At 47.8% G+C, this 13,704-nt stretch overlaps 1 protein-coding gene across 3 annotated transcripts in view; it reads right to left on the reverse strand.

The window, feature by feature from the left end:
- Positions 1 to 424: 424 nt before the first annotated feature.
- Positions 425 to 13,704, reverse strand: part of MAPK4 (mitogen-activated protein kinase 4) — a 46,242-nt gene continuing 32,962 nt past the window's right edge. For 2 of the 3 annotated variants that reach the window (XM_069775004.1, XM_069775005.1), the window contains exons 4-7: positions 8,115 to 8,276; positions 5,801 to 6,002; positions 3,246 to 3,929; positions 425 to 2,885 (exon numbers count right to left, since the gene is read on the reverse strand). In XM_069775004.1, the coding sequence (XP_069631105.1) occupies positions 2,873 to 2,885; positions 3,246 to 3,929; positions 5,801 to 6,002; positions 8,115 to 8,276 (1,061 nt within the window). In that variant the 3' untranslated portion in view covers positions 425 to 2,872. Of the gene's footprint in view, positions 3,930 to 5,800; positions 6,003 to 8,114; positions 8,277 to 13,704 lie in introns of all 3 variants that reach the window. The other variant, XM_069775006.1, reaches the window with a different exon arrangement.

The raw sequence follows: 13,704 nt of genomic DNA on the forward strand, positions 1-13,704 counted from the left end.
TTAATGATAGCAATGCTCTTTTTTTCTTTTTCAAATAAATAACACATGCAAATTTATTGAAATACCCGATGGTTAACCTTGCACTGAAACGATTCTTCAAAGAACTGCAAGAAGCAGCAGTTTGCAGAAGTCACTGTGCTGGTGATGAGGTCTAAATTCCCTCCCCGTGACCCTGAGCACTCAGACGGCCTGCACCAGCCAAAGCGAAGCTTGGTAAAAAGTTACCCAACACCGTATAAACCCAGAATGCAAACATTCATACAACGCATGCGCAAATGCAGATGTTCGTGATCATTTTTAAAGGTCTTTTCCAACCTAAATGATTCTATGATTCTCTGATTTGCAGAAGAAACCTAGACATGAGTACTGGAATAAACATTTCAAGTCTCATAGCAAGCAAAATAATTACACGCTACCAAGCAAGGAAGGCTCAGGCCTTAAATTTTATTGTTGTAGATGAGAAATAAATCTGGCTTGTGATCAGCTGAGCACACTCAGGTAACAAATTAAAGCTACCCCTCTTGTTTCCCCCCTTTCCCAGCACGTGACGCCGAGGTTTTGGAACAATGTTAAATAACAGCTCACAAACCGAGATGGAAAATCCGGAGCAGTGGCAATAAGCTCCGTTTGCTTCTTGCGAGTGAAGTTATGTGAAGTTAATATTACACTTTAACTGTGGGCCCTCAAGCTCCCACTCCTCCTTAGAAGAAAATATTCAAAAGCAAAACTGTTACTTTCATGGCCATAATAAATAGTCCTGTACGCCTCTGGTGAAGACGTTCAGCCCAAATGTAAGAACCCACAGAAAATGGCTTCTGGTTTCAGAGCACGTGGTGACTGATGTCCACCAAGGAAACGCTGGCATGGTTTGGTCGGTGCTGATTGCACATGTCAGCATGTCCCCATGTTTAACCTAACGGTAGAAAATAGTTGCTGAATCTGTCAGAAGAGAGTTTTAAAAGTCAGCTCTCACATTGCTGATCTTATCCTTCAGGTTTAAACTCCGTCAGCTCCCAAACATCTAATTTTCAGTTGATGCCTCCAGCTGCAGCGTTTGTGCATCTCCCATCAAGAGGCTGGGCGTTATCTGCTCCGCTTCTCCCGGGTGGCACCAGGAGCGATGGGACACAACCGCAGCTGCTCTCTCGGCACGCACTCACCCGAGCGCCGGCAATCCCGTTCCCAGCCTTTGCTGGCTGCTGCCGGGCGCACGGCGAAGCTGAGCGGGACCACGGGCGGTGAGTCGGGGGCTGCCGGGGCTGGATTTGGATCCGCTCCGCTGCAGGGGTGGCCGCTTCTTCGGCGTCTGAATTTCTCCCACCACCAGTAAAAGTGCTGAGCTTTAGTTGAGGTATATCAATTATCTGCAACACACTGGAAACCAACCCTCTGTTTCTCCCTTGTTTCCCCTTTCTAAACCATTGTGGGGGATGTCCAAACGCTTGAGGCGAAGACCAGAGCCCAGTGGCTTTGCCTTCCAGATGCTTTCTCCAATGGCTTTGCCTTCCAGATGCCTTCTCCACCCTTGCCCCAGGACTTCCACCCCATCCCATCCATGCAGCCGGCAGCCTTCACACCTATGCTGCTAATCAGCTGGAGTAACGGCATTTCAATCAGCCTAAGGAGAGATCTTCACAATAAGAACAAGTTTTTGGGCTTGTCAATGCCTAGCACAAGCTCTCCTACAGCTAAAACTGTACCTGATCCCACCAAGAACAGAAACCAGGGTTAATACAGTAAATGCTGCTGTTAGTTATCGTCCAAGTCTCATGTGAGTTTTCTTCACATCTCAGAACAGTTAGTAGATTGCTTGTTGAAAGGGTAGAAATAATTCGTATAGGAACAATAGTTAAATACAGACCTTGGAGTTACTAAGTACAGTAGTTTCTCTTTTAGAAATGAAAGTAGTGCCGCCATGCTGGAGAGCACAACGACACGATGGCAAGGAAAGTGGAGATTGGCTTTTATGACACTATTTACAGATTTGCCATTTAAAAAACTGCCGAGTTTGATTAAATATAAGTATAGAACATTTCTTCCATATACAAACTCTTGTTAGCTGATTAATTATTAAGGTGCTCAGAAGTGTGGATGAAAACAGAAGTTACAGTAGATCAGTTGTGATTTTGTCTATTTACAAACCGCACTCAGTTGCCTGCTGACACCAGCATCTTCCAAAGAAGCTGGAAGCAAAGTGGCCAGTTACGAATCTAATGCCACAGGAACTGTTGTTTTCTTCACAACACCTTTGTCAGAAGGTAAAATAGTAGTACTTTCATTCCTTTTTTTATTAGCAAAGGTGGGTGCCCTTGCTGAGTCTGTGTAGCTGGTGGTGCCAGGCAGCATCGCACCATGAGACGCCCTGTTTCTAGCTCTCGACTCCTGTCCAGCCCTTACCACCAGAATTCGCCGGTCTGCTGGGCAGCTGCCGGAGACAGGACTTGCAGCACCAGGTTGTTACACTGAAATGTATCGCATGGGGCCTCCTAAGTACTTGGAGAGCTCGGATCTACCCCGTGCAACAGAAGGGAGAATTTATGTGTGAGGAACCAAACAAGGAGAACGTGCTTAGCAAAAATTTCCTCTTCCAATGAGAAAAAAAAAAAAAAGATCCCAAGTGGCCCATAATTTGTAGGTCAAATTCCTTCCCCATTAACATTCTCGAAGAGTTATTTTCTGTCTGAGGGCCAAACTACCTCTAGTTCCATTCTCTGCTGACTGACGGCTGACCACGGACGCTGCCTGGCATCGCTTCTCTCTGTACCGCCTGTACTCACACAGGTGCCTCAGAGGAGCTCAAAGTTTGGCGTTTTGGGAACCCGTCAAACCAGCACGGTATCTGACCATAATGAAAATGCTGATTTTGTCCTCATCATTTTAAGATGCTATAGAAAAAGAAAGGGAAATAAGTTGATTTGACTTCTGTTTGTAAACTTACCATGTACTGTCATCTCTCCCTCGTACATTTAAGTTTCAAACAGGTCCCAGAGATTGCAAGGCAAGAGTGTTAAGGCAGTATAAGAAACTCAGTATTTCATTCACACCTCTTGATTCCCTTAAAGGTATTTCTAAGGCATCAAAAGGGGCATGTGGTTTGTGCTTGCCTTTTCAGAAAAAGGCATTCAGTATAGTGTAAAAAACGGATGCTCAATGACAGATGGAAGCCACTCAGCCCCGGGCAATGGCCACACCATCAGAGAGGAACAGGGAGATACAGTGGGGGTTCCCGGGTGTGGGATCCTCACCATCGCTCTTTTTGGTACACCTCTGTTTGTACAATCTCACCGGGGTGCTCAGATATGCAGGCCCCGTTGATGTCATTGAGTTTGTTGTCTGGAAGATCCTCGGGTTTTGTGCAAAGTTTCAGTGCCCTGGAGATGAAGACGTCCAAGTCAAACTCAGGGTCTGTTTCACTGTTCACCTCCGTGGGTTCTTTGTGGAGGTGGTGAGGAGAAGATGGCAGGCTCCGTTCCTGAATCTCTGGAAGAGGACTGGGACACTCCAGACCCACCTGCGTGCTCTTCACCCACTGAGCAATCTCCAGAAAAAGGTTGGATGGTTCTTCTTCCAGCGATAGCTCAGCTGCGGGTGCTATGGTTGTTCTTTTCCAGTGGGATAAATCTAAAATCAGCTTGGGCTCTGAGTAATGATGGGGCTTATTGTCTCTCCACAGCAATTTGTCCAAGTAGGAAGGTGACCCTACTTTGTAATCACAGGATTTCCCACAATCGGCATCAAATACTCGGTCCATGGATGAGTGGGATAGCTCCAAGAACCTCTCTGAGCTGCTTTGTGAGTATTTCCGTGGATCAACTTGTGCTTCTTCAGCGATGGATTCAGACCCTGCCCGGGGGTCCCGCTGAACCTCATCCATGTCGTGGTATTTATCGTGTCTCCATTCCAAATCAGAGGAGAGGCTGACAGGATACCTGCGAAAGACACACTGCTATTAGACATGCAGATGATGGCTTCATTAGAAACAGCAGTGCTCAAACAGATATGCACGCTGCTGCTGCTATTTTTGCCTTTTTCTTGCTAATATACTGCTTACCTACGGATCTGTAAGTTCTTATTAATATTAGAGACCTTTTTCTTGTGCGTTAAAAAAAGGCAGGGGAGCTGAGTAATTTATGAGGAGTCTGAGGCTTGCCCAGGCTGCACGGACATGACCAGCAGTCGTAATAAAAGCTCAACAACCAAACCAACTGGCCCCTTCATTTAGCCCTTCATACCCTTCCCTCCACTTGGGATTAAAACGTGATTAACAATATTAATAATCAAACTGTCTCTCAGCCCACAGACAAGTACCTGCAGCATGAGGGCTCCTTGTTTGTTGCCATAAAAGTAAAAAAGATGAGCTTAAATCCCCATTGAGACTGGACAACACCAGTTTACTCTGATGTTGTGGACCAGGAGCATCCCTGAAGGGTCACCTTGCTAAGTGATAACTTCTCAAGCCAGTCAAACTCCCTTGATTGCAATTACCCGACAACACCCATTCTTAGACATAGTTTTCAAAGTGATATCTAATTTACTGGTTCCTAACTGAGCTGCCTTTAAAAGACATGTTATCCCAGGTATTGGGGCTCTATGCCCCAGCAATGAAACGCTCTTCAGGTGTCCCACAACACACAGGCAAAATCTTTTCCTGCCTCTAAAACACTTGGCCTGTGTTGCAAAATTTTCAGCCCTATAGCAGCTGTCCCCAGCTGGGTGGCAGGACCAACAGTCTAGGTCCTAGCTTCTTGCACCGCACCACGAAATATAAAAGCCAAGAGATAAAAGAGTGACAAGGTGACCTCCAGCAACTAATCTGCTGCTTTGGTGACTGTAACTGGCAGACATGCTGGAGCTGTGGGGAAACACTGAAGACAGATATCCTAAGAAAAGCTTCCAGCTTTCCTCTTTACCTAATTTATCTGGTTGTCCTCCGCAGCCTCTGCTCTGATATTTGTTCACCCAGGCAAGAGATTAATAATAGTGAAGGCAAGGGATTTCTTTAGCTTATTTTTTTCAATGCTGGTGAAATATAGTGGATTAAGAAGGCGAGGGGATTTAATTGCTATGCAGAGAGGAACAATGCTGCAGACATCCTCAGCCAGCTCACCCCGCTCAGCTGGAAGGAGCTCTATAGGAAAGTGAACCTAGTTAATTCTTAGCTGCTTATTTTGTTCTGTCTGCTCCACTCCTGGGACTGGCCTAGTAATTGGGGTAATCACCTAGGACATGGGAGACCTCAGCTTAAGGCTTTGACCCACTCTAAACTTCCTGTATGACTTTCAGCAAACCGTTTAGAAGTTAACACAATGAAGGATTTTTTAAAAGACACCAGATCTGTGGCCTCTGGGGCTTACGCACCTTGAAAAGTGATAAATACAGAGCTCCAAATCAGGCCTGGTCCCCAAAAGGTACAAGAATTACATTATTTTAGAACTTGTATTATAGAGACAGAGGACAGAGGGAAGAACCGTAGCATCACTTAAACAGATGTAACTCAAATGGAAGACAATATAGGCTGTGAATAAGACCAAGAGCAGAAAGACACTCAGTAACTGGAACGTGCAGACTCAACATCTGCTCCCTGTGGAAATCAATGACGAACCTCTCGTTGGCTTCAGCAAGGTGCCAGCTTGGGCTAGAATTACAATATGGCATAAAGAAGGAAAAGCAGGTGTCTTTCATGGGTCTGGAACATGTGTGGCTGAACCCAATCAAAAGCAGGTCAGAGACTCACCAGTCAAGTTCTGCCTAAATGATTTAGGCCAGTATCTAGTCTCTGGCCCAGCCTTGAGTACCATACCTGTCCCAGTTAGACATCTGGCTCTGGTTGGCTTCCATCAGTAAAATATCATCAATCTCATCCTCAATCCGGAACGGATGCTGAGACACCGGTTCATCCTCAGGGCAGGAATACGGACTCATGTAAGGATGCTGCAGACCCATCTCAGCCGTTAATCGATCCATAGGGTTAAATGTCAGTATTTTCTCCAGAAAATCGATAGCTGTGAAGCAGAGAGAAACAAGCTTACTAATTCCTCAGAAGCAATACCAGCTTCCTTTCCAGGATGAGACTCCTGAATCCCCCAAACCAAATCCCCTCAAAGTAAGGAAGGAATTAAAGGTCACATCACGTGTGCATCTAAAACAGGCACTTCTGTCCTTGCTGCATCCATCTCACCCCGCCACCAGAGCTGTGTGCTTGCAGTGGAGCAATCCTGCAAGGCAGGAGAAATGACTGTGAGAGCATCACACCTCCACAGGGCAGCCTACACATGTCATACCCAGTGCTGCGATCCCAGGCCAGAACACTAAGCTTGTACACCAAAAAGACCTTTGGACAGTGTCAGGATTTGATTCCATGCTCTCAGATCCATTTGACAAGCACATTGACATTGCATTTCAGGCAACTGATTTCACATCTTTATGTGTAACTGAAGCGGGATTATATTTAAAGTGCAATTTTTAAAAGTCTTCTGCGTGACCAACACTATGAAATTATTTTACTTATTAATATTTAAAGAATTCCAAGTGCCTAAAATTATTTTAGAAAGACTGTGGAGCATGAACTCTTTCTACAATGATGAAGAAGGAAATTAAGTGCCATTAAAGTGACTAGAATGAAATCTAAATGCAGAGGGTTTGTTGTGATTTCTTTGACGATGATTCCTTTACTGAGGTTATGTGAAAAAATCAAATCCTGTCATTAAAGATGTCGCTTATTGCTTGATTCTTGGTGCATGGAAGAGTCCCTTAGAGTTCAGATAATGCAAACAGGAATATTCCTTTCTTCAGTTACAACTTTTGCATTGTACTTTCAGAAATATCCCCATTAAAGATGTAATTGTGTGAATGGGACAGTTCTTTAGGGGCAAAATCACTCAGCAGAAAGGGCGGGCCATACCTATTGCCTCAGTGCTTAAACATTAACCAATATCCGATTGTGTCCCATGAGATTATTTCATTGCTTGGACTAATTAAGTAGGAAGGAATCAATAGCTTCATAAGGTCACCGACTGCGGGCAAGAAGCACGGTGGAACGATATATTACGAGTTATGTATTACAATATATCATGGGTCAGAGAGGCAGGAAAATGTCGATGAATTATGTAAGGGGCGCAGGTGACCTTTCTTCCCGCAGTAACGACAGGGAATAAATCCATTCCTGCTTGCTGGAGGCTGACACGGTCCCTGGGTAACCCGGGCCAATGGGTATCGCATTGCCAAGCCCATAGAGCGGATGTCTTATAATGAAGAGTTACGCCAGCAAACATAACTCCGGGCTTGGTCTTGACGTCTTCCCAAAAGCAGGTGGGCAGGTCCACCAGCCCGGTTTAAGCCTTGGAAAGAGCTCAGATGAGCTGACGTGCCCTCGTCCACACTGCTCAACTCTGGCTGCCTCCCTGCAAGCTCTCACTGCCTGCAAAGCTGCCCCAGGCAAAAGTTCAGGTCCAAAAGCCTGTCCTTTGCAGCCCCCTCGCAACAACCCACTGCTGATTTTTTTTAAGCTTTAGCCAAAGGAGGGAGGTGGCTGAAGTGGTATTTGAGCATTGCAGGCTGTGACAGCCCGACGCGAGTGATGTCCAAGCCTCGGAGCACTTGGACAACGTTTCTGCCTGTGGCAACCATCTCAGGGAGTTCAGGTATCTGTGAAGTAAAAGCATTTATTTTCTTGTACTATACGATTGCGTTCATGCAAAAAGCACAGCAAGAAAATGAACAGGGCTTGAAAATAACCTCTGGGCTGAACCCTCACTTACAGCTCAAGAAGAGGCACAGGAAGGCAGAGATGCACCTTGAAAGTGTCTTGGAATAGTCTTGGAAGACTATTTCACCCTTATTTCTGTATGAGCTACCTGCGAGAAAGCTAGTGCATCATGAGTGCTGTCCTGCAGCCCACACCTTCCCCAGTGGGACAGCGGTGGGGACGTGCTGAGCTACAGGTGGGACCATACACTGCAAACCCCCAGATATCTTGAATCCCGTTCACCAGCGTTCATGCACTTGGACTTAGAGGACGATTCCTGTGACCCCCTGGAGCAATAGGTCCGAAAACACGGCAGCCGGGGGAAGTCCCAGGAGAAGGATGTTGCCGAAGCCAGCGGGCACTACGGTACCTTCACTGTCCACTTCGGGGAGCAGCTTGCGTAGCGGCTTCCTCACTTCCCAGGTGCTGTTGATGAACGTGGGCATCACTTTGAGCAGCTCCTCTTTGTCTTCCTCGTGGATAACGGGAATTGTCTCCAGAATAAGCTGCATCTGTTCCAGCTCGTGACCCCCTAAACGGGCAGAAAACAGGCAGTGAGATGGGATCCAGAAGTTAAATTGGGGGGGGGGGGGGGGTGTATTATTAGCCACCCCTCTGAAATGAGCCACGTCACCGCAGTCCCGCATCTCCCACCAGCCCCTCTGCACTGATGCTTCCCGGCATTAGCCACCGCTCTTTGCTCCAAAGAAAATGTCCTCGCCACCTTCTTACGAACCAGGTGCAACAATGTCCCCAGGTCACTTCCCCACCCCTCTGTTCCCATCCCGTCTCCCATTTTGAGAGGTCACCTTTTGGTTCTCCCTCTACACAGCAGCACATGGAGCAACTGCTCAGGCGTGTTCGAGGCAGAGCTTCAGCTGAGATGCCTCCACCTGCACACATGCAGGCTGTGCAGCCCCCAAAACCCCCATACCTCCCTCTCCCACTCACATCGGTGGGACTCCCAGCTGGGTCACCTCATTTTAAGAGTGAAAGAGTTAACCTAGATGATTTGCCCTCCTGGCATATCACCCTGAGGCTGACAGGCTGAGCAGAAACTGTACCCAACTGAAATCATGGAGGTGGGAGCTATTATCCATCCGTGGGCTCCATCATGCATGATGGAAGGAGATGAATATCGGCTCTAACGGCCTCAAAACTGACAACTCTCTTCTTTAAGCAATGCCATGGCTGGGTTCGTTCACAACCCCAAATGAAGGATCCCAGCTCACACGGCTGCAGCCGGGCAGGGCACTGCCTGACGCCGTCACCACGTGTCCCTGCCGCGCGCTGTGCTACGCTGAGAAGAAAAGCTCCTCTGTGCTGTGGTGATAAAAAGTGCCACCACAACCCCAACGATAATGAGAAGATCGTGAACCCAGCTCCAGGGGTCCCAAAGCTTCATCTTTAAATGAATGCAAGTGCCCGACCTCTGCGCAATCCTGATGGGAAAGGTGTTTTCTGACCAGCTCCTGCTGGCTGCTGGGCACCAAGTCAAGGCTCTGATGGTGACAATGTCCACAACCGCTATGAGAAATCATATATTTTTAATCCTTTTCCTTCAGGACATATTTATCCACACATTCCTAAGCCCCTGCTCAGGACTGGCTACCAGTCAGTGAGAGGAGAGAAGCAGCAGTGCCAGCGGAGCGGAGCCAACCACCTCGTTAATGAACATTAATCCCATTCTTTAGCGCACTATCGGATGTGACCAAGAGCTCCGTGGCTGATTTCCAGTTTCCTACGTGTACAGAGAAGCAGCCTGGCAGAAATACCGAGTCGCACTATTGATTTTCTGTCTGCCAGAAACGCTGGTTATAAATATTCTGTCATTAGAGGCAGGACTATGCATTAAGACAGCGAGTTGGCTGGGGCAGACAAACCAGTGGGGATTTTTGGGCTACCAAGTCCCTGCCGTCCAAGTCATGGATTTCAGGCTGTTTCACTGGCAAGCAGTGCCCAGCTGATCCACGCCAAGAGGAGTGAACCTTATTTATGGCACAGGACTTCTGATCAGTTTGCAGGGAGGGTGGAGAGGCCAACTTTTAGGGGACAGTGGAGACCATTGCTGGCTTTGCAGCCTCAGGCAACCCTGTCCCTTTGGAGGTCCCTGGCACCTCCCAGGGGCTGCCCTCCCCAGCCCAGAGCTCCCTGTGGGTCTGCAGCAGGTTTCCAGACTCAAATCCATGGAGCTGACCCCAAACACACTCCCCCGGGCAAGGGTAGGTCCAAACGTCGAGGTTGGGAAAGGGTCTCCATCCATCACGGCCTCATGACTCCAACAAGGTTTGGGTCAATGCTGTTGTGGCCACTTTCATCCTGAATGGCAGAGCTGTGAGCCAGGACATGGCAATGAACTTGAGACAACCCCAAAGCAATATTGACATTAGCACAGCTGGTCACCATCACACCACACGTCCGCTCAGAACAAAGCCTCAGAAGACAACAGAGCAATAGAAAAAGCAAAAAAGACAGAGGGACACCCTCCTAATATTAATCCTGGGCAAATGAATTCACTTTCCTATAGCAAAATGAATTTTAGGTCATCTAGAGGTTCGCAGCATGGCTCCAGGAGAAACCAAAGATGACCATCAGGAAACAAACAACTTGTTAGTCAGGCTACTTCCCAAACTGTGATCAAAATTATAGGGTACTAAAAGTCACAAAGGCTTTGTGGCTGTTCTCCTCTCAATGCAGCTCCAGCCACTGCTCGCTGAAGGTACCTGGGAGCTGAAAGGCACCATGTTTAGTGACGCAAAGAAGCTGCTAATGCAATGCTGGAAGCCTTGAATTATGGCTCTCAGGAACCCAATTCTGCACCATTACCCTCTATATATGTAATTCCTAGGGACCTTCTGGAGGCATTAATTCCTGAAAAGAAAAACACAAACTACAGACAGAATAAACACAACGTGCTGTCGTTACCCGAGGAGAGCACAAGGAGCTCCGCATTGTATCTTGGAAAAGGGAACCCTTCCTCAGGCTTGCAACCAAGTCCCCGGTGAGCACCCAAGCCCTGCTAGTGAATCCTCTGGGAGCAAGCACCGATCCCACGGGAAGAGCCACCACGCCACCTCCTAGCTCTTGGTCACGGCCGCAGCCCCTCTGGTGAACCCCACGGAGATCTGCAAGGACAGGCAGCTTTTCTTTTTCTCCTATTTTCTCTTGCTTCCACTGGCAATGCTTTCAGATGCACTTTGGCAGCAGAAGTTGGAAAAGTCACTGGAGGGAGCTGTAGCTGCTCAGTTACGGATGCTCTTCGCTGTTTTCTGTGCTGCTCATGGTGGGGAGCTCTCTAAAGGTCTGTGAACCAGATTTTAGCTGTTGGAGACATGCTATGCTCCTGTGAGCTTTGGGTTAGCCCAATTTCTTGTGCCCTCCCGGGGCTCTGCCAGACCCAAAGCTGCTCCTGCCACCGCATCACCCAGAGAAGGGGCTGCGGGGAGGGCAAGGGGGCTGGGGGTTTCTCTCTGCTGTGTGTTCATTAACTTGTGTAGGAATAACTGATCACCTTAATTTAACTGCATTGCTTAAGCACCCCAGATAGACTACTGAGTTAATTATATTGACTTATGCTAAGCACTCAATTTAAATTGTGCCACTGACGCATACTCAAAAAACAATTTATCCAGTGTAAGGCAATTACTGGAGGTTTGCAACTTTCTGGGAACTACATCGCTGTTATTTCCCATGGGGTGTTTGGTGGTGACCCAGGACTCTCTGAAAGTCTTGTCCTGCAGTGATGGGGGCTGCAGCTGGCTGGGGGCAAACTCCTTCTCCCAAGCAAAGAGGAGAAAAGCAAAAGCAAAGATGAACCCATGCTGTCATGCAAGTGATGGCCAGTTTTAGCTATTCTGAGTGGTTGGGTTTTATTCTCCTCCTCTTTGGATACCAGCAGATGAAAGACGGTACAAGGCATGGGGCACCACAGGCACCCTGCCACACTGCCAGGCTCCCACCCCGGCTCTTCTTTACTTACTGGTATAGGAGGAGGCCAGGAAAAAGGGGCACAGGGCCCTGTAACAACTCTATGGACTATTTTTAAAGCAGCCCAAAAGGAATATGTATTTTGAGCTTTGGTTTTGACCCCCACCCATTAACTAAGTATCCTGCCATCATCTGGGGGCTTCTTAAGCGATGGCACAGGGCTAGAAAGCAGAGAAGCAGGGATGGTCACAGCACTTCTCCAGCTGACCCCAGCCTGTGATCTACTAAATCCCATCTCCTGATCTCTAACCTGCTGTGGACTCTCAGGAACCACCATGCAAAGTAGGTTCCCGTACGGCTGCTCTGGGGCATCTCACCTGGGCAGCTGGGACAGAACTGACGAACCTGTAGCCACGTGCAACACCAGCGTGGCACTTCAGCTTGTTCTCCAGATATTCTTTATGAGCAGTAGCGGAAAAATAAATATTTCTAAGGCACAATCTCAGCTGAAGGCAGACAGCTAACAGAGGCCAGATGAAACACATCCTGGAGCTGCCTTTGCCTCTGCCTTGACCATGACTGGAGCTTTAGGGACCAGCTCGGACACCTAGCCGGTTGATTGTTGGTGTCAGCCAATGTAACTTCAACCCCTGGGGTCCACAAACAGCGTGAAAACCAAGCTGGGGCTGAGAGAGAGGTCAAGCACAGTTTGGAAAACCAGGATAAAGATGAGTGCTTGGGTGCTCTGATGGGGATGGCCAGAGAAGAATCTGGACAAGCCAGTCTTGTTTTGCTGTTTGACATGAGGAGCAAGTACAGGAAAAGAGAGATTGACTTAAGAGTCCAAAAGGATTTCCCTGGGGCTCCAGCTACACCCCGTTTAATACGAGGCAGCGCGTTGCTCTGGTCTGGTGCAACTCCTGCAGGCCCAGGACCCTGCCATCTGTGCTGGGGTTTGCTTCTGTTGCTCTGGTTTACCTGGGGCTAGTTCGGGTCCAGTGCCCTGGACTGGCAGAGCCTTAGCTCTGCCCTGGAAAGGCATCATCCAGTTTGCTTCCAACCCAAAACCTTGGAGACCCTTCCACGGTGCAAACTACTGCTCGGCAAGGGGAGGCAGCTGGCAGAGCTGCCTCAGGAGCTCACTCACGTGCAGCGTCTCCCAGTGAGACCAGAAAATGCCCTGCGCCCACAGAGACAAGCGTGGAGATGACCCCGCTCCTGGAATACACCCCGAGGATGTGGCAGGAGCAGCCAGGTCTGATGCATAATTTTCAGAGCTGAAGTCCATGGACTTCAAAATTTTGGGGAAGAGAGACCAAGGACAAGAGGAAGGAAGGAGAAGCAGGCAATTTTAATGATCTCTCCGAAATGATACCGACTGCTTAATTTTCAGCTTTCACAAAAGAAATATGGAAGCTGCAAGCGGGAGCAGGGAGGGAGTGACAGAGCAGCTGCAATCAAGCACTGGCTGCGGAGCTCTGCGGTGCACTGAAATATTTGTGAAGAAAATGTCCTTCTCCATTATTAATAGGTCTAATTATTTATTTACACAACTCTGCAAACAGCTGCTCACGAAATGCGTTAAACCTTGTCATTCAAAACACTAATGGGAGATGGATTGACAACCAACAAGGAGCATTGCTGCAGACCTTGGGCAGGGAGGCAGCTTGTTCAACAGGCAAAGAGCGGCTGCTTTATTCCTGAATGAACAACTCCACATTCCAGCTTGGGAAGCACAGCTTTGCTCCTGACAGTAGCATTTTTGGAATTGTATTAAATAAAGATTTGCTTCTCAAGAACATCAGAGTTGAGAGCTTCAAATGCTGCACTGATAATTATGTGCTCCTTGCCCGTGCTTTTTTTGTCTTCTTTTCCTTGCACTGCACCTTTACAACTCCAATACCCACTTATAGGAAAATCCTGAAAATGGGTAGAGGCATTCAAATGTCTTCCCTCAAAGAAAAGAAATACCTTGAAGACACCAATCACAATTCAAATCCACAGCATAGAGTACAAACCTCTTGGGACAGGGC

This window comes from Haliaeetus albicilla, chromosome W (genome assembly GCF_947461875.1).
Source record: "Haliaeetus albicilla chromosome W, bHalAlb1.1, whole genome shotgun sequence".
In the NCBI taxonomy this organism is placed as follows: Eukaryota; Metazoa; Chordata; class Aves; order Accipitriformes; family Accipitridae; genus Haliaeetus; species Haliaeetus albicilla.